This window comes from Lathyrus oleraceus, chromosome 3, assembly GCF_024323335.1.
Source record: "Lathyrus oleraceus cultivar Zhongwan6 chromosome 3, CAAS_Psat_ZW6_1.0, whole genome shotgun sequence".
In the NCBI taxonomy this organism is placed as follows: Eukaryota; Viridiplantae; Streptophyta; class Magnoliopsida; order Fabales; family Fabaceae; genus Lathyrus; species Lathyrus oleraceus.
This window is the reverse complement of record NC_066581.1, coordinates 270,400,455-270,409,687: the sequence shown is the minus strand read 5'-3', so window position 1 is coordinate 270,409,687 and position 9,233 is coordinate 270,400,455. Positions and strand designations below refer to the sequence as shown.

Here is a 9,233-nt window from a genome sequence, read left to right as displayed (position 1 = left end):
AAACTCAAATAAGATTCCTTTGGGTGTTGTTATAGGAGTTTCTAAGGTTTCTTAAGTGAGATGAGCTGATGTGTGTAAGCCTATAGAGTTTGGTGGCCTAAGTGTTTGTGACCCCAGATGGTCAATTTGGCTCTTTTAGATAAGTGGAGATGATGTTTACGTAGGAGCTTCGGGTATCTAGCATAATATTTTATCCGCAATATATGGAAGTATGCCAATTCCATCTATCATGGGTCGTATAGTTAGGTGTTTGTGATCTATATCTACTTGGTGGATAGGGCTGTCTCTCCTATGGGTTAAAATGGATTACCTCTCTAATTGGTTTCACGATGGTCTGCTAAGGCAAGTTGGATCGGGTTCTCTCATTTATTTTTGGAATGATCATTAGGTGGGAGTCATTCCTCTTTGGAGTAAGTTGCTTAGGCTTTTCTTTATATATGAGTAGAAAGATCGTTCTGCGGGAGAGAGGTTGGTAAATGGGAGGGTCAGACCTGGATTTGGGATCTTAGATGGAGAAGAGTCCGTATTTTTTAGCATGAGCTAGAGTTGTTTTTGATCTTCTCTTGATCATTAGGGATTTTATACCTTCAGCTCATCCAGACAAATGGTGGTGGTTTCACTCTAAAGATGGATTTTACTCTATGTTGTCTGCTTATTCACTCATCCTTACCAGGGAGCTTCCCTGTGATCATCAGGCATCGTCTGTTGCACAAGTTCTTCCTAGTATCTGGGGCAATTGGGTCCCCTACAAAATAATTATTTTCTCTTGGTAGCTCATTCAAGATTGAATTTCTACCAGAGAGAACATATAGAAGAGAGGGACCCCTTTGGGTTCGTGGGGTTTTATACGTTCTTTCTATTTAAGGCTATTTAGTCGTCTTCTCATCTTTTTGCGACTTGTGAGGTAGTTGCACCATATTGGTATATGATTTTTAGTTGGCTGGATTAATGCTTGATTTTACCTAAAGATATAATGACTCTTTTTCAGATTTTCTATACTCTTGGTGGTTTTTTCTAAAATTAAGGGAGATCTATTTCTGATTTTGCATGTCGTGATTTGGTCTATGTGGAAAGTTTGGAATGATATAGTGTTTTTAGGTAATTTAGTGACACCGAAGGACGTGGAAGACATGAGTGTCAGCTTTGGCATGGAAATAGTATCTTGATAGATCCGTGGATAACTTATGTGCATTTTTCGTCTGTCTCGAGAATTCTATCCTTCAATTAAGCCAATAATGGCATGAGTGTCTTCATCCTTCCCTTTAGTGTGTTCTTGATGTTTAGGTGGAGATTGATTTTTGCTTTAGCTGATCCTTGATTTAGGACATCTAGCTCTCTTTATTTGTCTTTGGAGTTTCTGTTCGGTTGTTAGCTGACTCTATTTTTTCTCTCTATTATGGTGATCGGTTTCATTTCCTCTCTATTTCTTGATCTGTATATTTGTTTTTGCTATTGACAAAGTACCTCTTGTGTTTGCTTGTGTCCTCTTGTTGTACACTATCGACCTTTAGTACCTCTCCTTTTATATTTTATATATATTATATGCCTTGGAAAATATTACAAGCGAGGAGAGTGGGATGCAATAACATAATTTAATGAAGGCTAAACTACATGCATGCACATGTTATTCTTTTTTAAGACACAATTTATGGTTAAACATGCCCTTTTGTTACCTAAAGACGAGTCTTGGGTAGTTTACGTGATAGTATAATCTTTAGGAATTTTTAAATATAAAAAATAAAACGAATTATAATCAGTTTTATATGTGCACTCAATCTAGCAATCAAAGTTAGCTTATCAAAATTCTTATATCTAAAAGTATATAGTGTTTTGCACAAATATATTTTGTCTCTTTGAATAAATGAATATAGTAATATATGAAGATTAGAATCTATTTACGTTTTTCAGGGCAATAGAAGAACCTATTTGACTTCTAACAATGTTTGTTTTAAAGATTACTTAAGATAAATTCTATAATGAAAACCCCTACAAAAATTCTAAAACACTCTCAACTTAGAGCCTTTTCCTTTTTTATATCATATCTTTTCCCTTTGACTCTACATGTAAATTTGTTCTTCATTCTGCAGATTTCTCTTCTCCACTTGAATCCAAATCTAAAATTAATAGTTTGGAAGAAATCAAGTTAGATACTTCAAAAAAAGTGTGTATTACATTAATACATAAATATAAATATATAACCGCTTTAAACCAATTCAATAATTGATAACTATTAAGGAACATTCAACTGCATTTGACTGGAACGGTTTGGATTCGAACTACTAAAGAAAAAATCATGTACATTTTTATTAATCAAATAAATTATATTTTTTAGACGACTTCTACATGACAACCCAAAAATTAAGAAATATAATTAGTTTTTCCCCACTTGTTTATGGTGGAATTAATTATAAGAGAGAGGTGCTAATCTTCATTAGGTCAAAAGCAATAATGTTTGGATTCTTTTAATTAAGTATTCTTTGAGTGCCAACAAAAAAGACAAATTGTATCGATTATTTAGAAAGATTAAGTTATCCATATAGTTTCAATTCAATACTTTAATTTTGATTCGTTTTAACATGTAAGAGCAAACACAGATTGATTCATTCCATCAAAATCTAAAGCATGGAAACAAATAAATTAAGCCAATGATAATTTATTCAACTCAAGGGTTAATCACAAGAATCTAATTCATCTAATTAACAACTCCAACAACCAAAGAGAAATTAATGTTTTACAATTGTTCCTAGAAATTATAACTGAGTTCTTACAACAACCCTAGCCAAGAAATTAAATCAAGAAAACAAGTCCTCAATTCTTCACAAATGATTAATTCAAAGGAAACTAAAATCACGAAATTCAACTCACCTTTGTAACATGATTAAGCTCAATAAGATTGTCTTCCACCAGAGTTTCCATTCCAACCATCCACAGGTAATTGAGGCATATTTAGAGGTAAGTTGAAGAATGGAAGCCCCGAAGACGGGTCGGGAAACGAGTTATTAACACCATCACCACCACCACCTGCAGATGATTGCCCTTGTTGCATCTGAAGAGATTCGTCTTCATCTAACGGTAACCTCTCGTACGCTACGTTAGTAAACGACGAAGCAATAACGATAACCGGTCCAGAAGCAACCAAAGGGCCAACAACATTTCCTCCGACGACTTGACCTTGACCTCCGCCAAGAAACACACTCAAACTTGTTGCCCCCGGTGGAGCCGGGGGCGGTAGAAACGATCCAGACAAAGACAATATCTCAAATCTTCCATGAAGTGTCACTACAGATCCTGCGGCAGCTGGCTGTCGCAGGGTCACGTTAGTGACAGTTCCACTGCCACTAAGAACACAGATCCCTCTTTGACGCTTCCTCGCATAGGTAGCGACCGAGTCAAACACGTCGCAACCACTACTAACCTCAAGAATATGAGCCCTAAGCGTGTTTGCACTCTCTCTTGTAATGATCACAGGAGGTTTAGGTTTGTTCTTTGAGCCTGGAGGTCTGCCCCTTGGTCTACGACCAACAACATCACCAAGACCATGATTTGGTGAAACTAGATCAAGCCCTTCATGGTTATTGTTTCCATCTTGATCTTGACTCTCATCATGAACTTCTAGGTCAGGGCGTTGAAGACGATGAACAAAGTGTTGTGATGCTGAACCCAAGTCTATGCCGGCCATATACTCTCAAAGTTCTAAAGAAGTAGAAAAACAAAAAAGAAAGATAGAAAATTATAGTAATTAAATAAGAAAGAAATTTTAGAATAGTAATGAACAATTAAATTATAAGTATACAGCAATTCTTAATAAAAAATAAAAAAAAGAAGAAATAGTATTAGATTTAAGAGTGTCCAATGATTCAAACCTCAAAACGAATAGAAAAACAAATGGATCAATTGAGTACTGCTGAGAAAACGGAATAGGATGAGATTGGAAGGGAAAGAGAGAGACAGAGAGACAAATAAAGTGGTGGAAGTTGCAGCCATTCTCACACAACTAGGAAAGTATACACCAATAAAATATTCATGGTGGGATTAAACTATGTAAGTTTTATTATTAATTTAATTTCTTTGAAAACCACATTAATTATACTTAATTCAAGACTTTTAAAAAATCATAGGTTGAAGTTAAAGATTAAAATGTTGTGTCTATATCTTTGGAGGATGTGAGGAAATGTGATAGAGAGAGAGAGACAGGTAGGTTAGATGATTGTATAGGAAACCTAGGTCACCTTTCGATAAAGAGAAACCAAAACATATAAAATATTTCAACTCTTAACTATGAAGTAATTCTTGCACATGTTGAACAATTACTTTACAGAATAATTAGTGGTTTTGCTTTCTTTCTTTCATTAAACAAAACTTGTAATTGTACGAGGCTTTGTTGACCAAGAGCTAACAATTGTTAATGCAAGAAATTAATATTTAAATTTTTTTTATCAGTTTATATTAAGAGTGTTATGACATATTTCAAGAGTTTTTTTTGTCGTTTTGACTATGAATATTACATCTTTTGTATTATATCATGTTAGGGTTGAAATCTTTCACTAGATGCTGTTTGTGATTTGTTTAAACCACCAGTTAGTATAAATATATAGAAAGGCTTAGGTTGTTTAATTTTTATATGCTTCTTTGGAATTTAAAGGTAATTACACTAAGTGTGTGTGATTAAGTTATTATAAATAGCTGGATACGAAACTATTATGTTATAATGTTTATAGTATAGCACAAGACACAATCTCTGTTCAATGTATATATAAATGGAGTATTAATTAGCCTTAGCCGGCATATGGATCCAAATTCTCTCAAAATGGAGATGTCAACTTTCATCTATATATATACATGTTATTCAACAAAACAAAAATGTTTATCTATACATATAGATCAGTGTGGAGAACGTTTCATTCAAAGTCCTGTTGGTGAGTAGTCTTTCTTCATAGAAATGAGGATGAGGAGAAAAACCTTGGCAGATAAAAAAATATTAATGGCTATTTTGAAACTATTAATTTAAATTTATTTAAAACTATAAGATTAAACACTTACATGTCTTATATATAAATAAATGAAAAAAAATTAATATGTTATGAGTGTGGTAAACTTGGATATATTAAAATTGATTGTCCAAGTCTATTGAAGCGTAAAGTAAAGCAATTGTTTTACAAGACGAACGACAAAAATACCATATTGTGCATTGCTAGGAAAGACGATGAAGATTTCTCCTTTTTCGATAACAATTCCGATGAAGATGAGATAGTTCATTTATATCTCATAGCCTGTCACAAGAACAGAGATTCATAGGTAAGTGATTCTGACTCATATTTTATATCTTTTTATAATGATCTATAAAATAATTTTCATGAAGCGCAGGTTGAGGTCTTAAATGCTTTTAAAAAAATCTCCCTCTCCTCATACTTTACTAAAAAAAACCTAGAGTCGTTTGAGCGTGATACTTGTTCTATTTTAAAAGTTAAATTAATTCTAGTTTAAAAATTGAAATTACCAACTTAAAAGGACATGTAACATGTAGTCCTCCAAAACTCCTTCTATTATTTCTACTAGTCCAACTGATTCCAAGTGATGAAGGAATCAGTTTAAAGAAACCCTATAAAAATGCATGTTACTAAGAAGAATAGAAAGTATATTTCTCCAAAAGTGATTTGTCACAATGACATATTAAGCCTCAATGTCCTATTAGAAATGTAAAAGTTTTTAGTAATCCAATGATATGGATACCTAAAAGTCACGGTACGAATTTCCAAGGACCTAACACAAGTTCAATATCTAAATTATATTACAATAAATCATATATTCTACAATGGAGTTTTTATTACAGTTGTCAAATGGACCATTGTGACATCTTTAAAATGAGGTGCTTTCATTTTTATTTTTTTTAAATTTAAAAAACTTATATTTTACAACTGTTGAAATTCCCAATCGTGAAAAAATTTGTTCTAGAAATAGGTTCGAATCTTAACGCCAACAAATTTGTTCTTTTTATTTTATTTTTAAATTTAAAAAAATGTTTTCTTATGGTTGTATTTTCCAAATGTAAAAAAATATAATCTCTTTTTTAATTTTTAAATTTTTAAAAAATAATCGACGCTTCGCTCAAATTACAATAAATAAATAGAATTTCACTAGGTTGGTAAATCCAAACGTCGTGAAATGATTTACTCTTATTTCAGAAATAGAACTTAGCTTGTCATGTCTCTTCAATTATCTCTTGTCTTACGAAAACCACATTCATCCCTTACGAAAATTACATTGAGCCCTCCTGAAGTTTATCTTCCCCATTAATGACGAGAGCCCTAAATATGTATCATCTCCAGCTCATTCACCATCGTATCATCTCCATTTCTTCACCATCATATTTTCTGCAATTAGTTCTTCAATAAATGAGTTTGAAATCCTTCCATATCTTCTCCAAATCGTACAAAGCTAGGAAAGACGGAGAAAGAACTTGAAGGATGAACTCAAAGGATACCTGCAAGAACGAAAGATGAAACTTAAACGATATTCAGGTGTTTGACTTTTTCATCACGTTTCCGATACATGAATTATCTACACCATACATATAACAGTAATGTTGAGATATTTTAGGTTTAATTTTGGTTGTTATTATTGTTAAGAGGCTAAATCCTAAGGGTTCATTTGTTATGTGTTGTTGTCATTGAGATTGTTATTGAAGATTTTCTCTAGTTTTTTGTTAAGAGAAATGATATGTTTATTGTCGATGTTGTTGTTATTGAGATATTGAAGGTTTTGTGTTATTGAGATATTGTTGGTTTATTGTTGCAATTGTTATTGAGTTATTGAGATATTTAAGGTTTAGTATTGTAGTTGAAGGTTCATGAAACACAAGAAGTGGGGTGGGGGGATTGGATTGGGTTTCAATTATGACAATTTTTCATCCCAAAAACAATAACAACAATGATAAAAATGACAAGGTATTTTATTCTGGTTCACCGTTAACGAGGTTAATCCAGTCCACTCGCTAGAGTGATTTTTCCTTCTCAGCGGGACTTAATCTAATAACTAAATTGATTACAATCTCAAAGACTACCCGTCGATATGCTCTTAAGGATTTTGACTATAATTATTCCCTTAAGGAAATTATAAATCAAAGATTAACCGTCAATGACTTCTTGAGGCTTCTGACTATAACCTAGTCTCTCGAGGAATTTAACAACTATTAAATACAAGATTTGTATTTACAAAGTTGTTTCTCAATAAGCAGATACACACAGTGATAATCAAAATTTACACTTAAGAATATATGAAATGAAGTTATAAGTATTTCTCTCTATTTTCTCTTTCTTGATATTGATTTCCTTTATTGAAATTCTTTCAGCATGAAGTTCGTTCAAGTTCTTCGTAAAAGCTATGTTTTCACAATTCCTTTGTCATGTTTATATAGATGAAAAATAAGGTTGTTGGAGGATATAGTTGGAAACTTCTTCAAATCCACAACTGTAATAGTTGGTACGAGTTTCATCCTTAAATCGTGGGTTGTGGAGAAAAACTATTTTATGGTCCTTTGTAGTATAATCCTTTTGATTTTTAACTTGTACTATATTCTTAGAATATTCAGTCATTCATTTTCTCTAAAACATTGGCTTCATATATGAGAGATTTGAAGCATGATTAGAGTTAAGAGTTTAATAAATATGAGGTTTGAATAAATCATAGTACATCTAGATTATTTACTTCAAAAGTGTTGACTAAGGTATCCAGAGTTGACTTTAAGTTTAGTATTTCTTCATATTATCACTTTGGTTCAGAACCTGATGATGTCCAGAGTCTAGAGTCTCTATGTTTGTAGTCAAGAGTCTCTCTTTCCAGAGTCCAGAGTCTCTTTTTGTCCAGAGTCATAGTCTGTTTATCTAGAGTCTCTCTTTGTCTAGAATCCAGAGTCTCTCTTATCCAGAGTATCTCTTTGTCCAGAGTCTAGAATCTGTTTTGCTCAGCTTTGATCAGCGCATGGATTGTTCAAATCCCTCTCCATTCAGGATCTGGCTTGACCAGAGTCTGCTCTGCTCTATTCAGGATCTTGCTTGTTTAGATTATGCACACCCAACAAACTATTAGAGTATAAAATTATTCTTTATACTTTGTTATCATCAAAACTCAAGGATAATAGATGTAGAACCAAACTTGTTGCAACATTCTCCCCCTTTTTTATGATGGAAAATATTATAATTTTGATGAACAATTTTGACTAAACAAATAATCAGCTAAAAATCAGAGTTAGGTTTGTAAGCTCCCTCTAAAGTTTAGACTTCAAAACTTTCTAAGCTTAAGTTCACAGAGTGAGGTTTGCAAGCTCTCCTTGAGTTTAAGACTTAGAAATTTTTTGATTCTCAATCAGCTAAAAATCAAAGTTAGGTTTGTAAGCTCCCCTTGAATTTTAGACTTAGAAATTTTCTTAGCTTAAGTTCAAAGAGTGAGGGTTGCAAGCTCCCCCTGAGCTAGAAAATTTTGATTTTCAATCAGCTAAAAATTAGATTTAGGTTTGTAAGTTCCCCCTGAATTTTAGACTTCAAATTTTTTTTAGTTTAGGTTTCACATAGTGAGGTTTTCAAACTTCCCATAAGATTAAGACTTAGAATTTTTTTTATTATTAATCAGCATAGGTATTCATAAAATTTACCCTGTAAAAATAACATGTTTGGGATTTATCTTGGGATAAAAATGAATTAAAGTCCACTACGCCAAAAATTGGAATAGACAGCGCCCCTTAGAGGGCGCTTTATTACAAAAGCGCACTCTAAAGTGAAGAGAAAAAATAAGGAGCGAACTACTGGAATAGACAGCGCACTTTAGAGGGCGCTTTTGTAACAAAGCGCCCTCTAAAGTGAAGCCAAAAAATAATGAGGAAATGGAGGGACACCAATAGAGGACGCTTTAATGAAAGCGCCCTCTAAGGGTACCCTTAGAGGGCGCTTTTAAAAAAGCGCTCTCTAAGTCCTTGTACATTTCCAGTTTATAAGGCGCTTTTGGAAAGCCTTAGAGAGAGCTTTTAGAAGCGCCCTCATAGGCCCCCTTTAGAGGGCGCTTTTGTAACAAAGTGCCCTCTAAAGTGAAGCCAAAAAATAGAAATGGAGGGACACCAATAGAGGGCGCTTTAACGAAAGCGCCCTCTAAGGTTACCCTTAGAGGGCGCTTTTAAAAAAGCGCTCTCTAAGTCCATGTACATTTCCAGTTTATAAGGCACTTTTGGAAAGCCTTAGAGAACG

At 33.3% G+C, this 9,233-nt stretch overlaps 1 protein-coding gene across 2 annotated transcripts; it reads right to left on the bottom strand.

Moving 5' to 3' along the window:
* Window positions 1–1,789: 1,789 nt before the first annotated feature.
* Window positions 1,790–3,990, bottom strand: LOC127126911 (AT-hook motif nuclear-localized protein 23). Of its 2 annotated transcripts, XM_051055943.1 has the most exons (3): window positions 3,864–3,990; window positions 2,866–3,693; window positions 1,790–2,114 (listed from the first exon to the last, which is right to left on the bottom strand). In XM_051055943.1, the coding sequence occupies exon 2, from the start codon at window positions 3,677–3,679 to the stop codon at window positions 2,885–2,887; it is 795 nt and encodes a 264-aa protein (XP_050911900.1). In that variant the 5' UTR covers window positions 3,680–3,693; window positions 3,864–3,990; the 3' UTR covers window positions 1,790–2,114; window positions 2,866–2,884. The 2 variants fall into 2 exon arrangements, with proteins under 2 accessions (XP_050911900.1, XP_050911899.1); XM_051055942.1 differs by lacking the exon at window positions 1,790–2,114 and having other exon boundaries at window positions 2,638–3,693.
* Window positions 3,991–9,233: the final 5,243 nt, after the last annotated feature.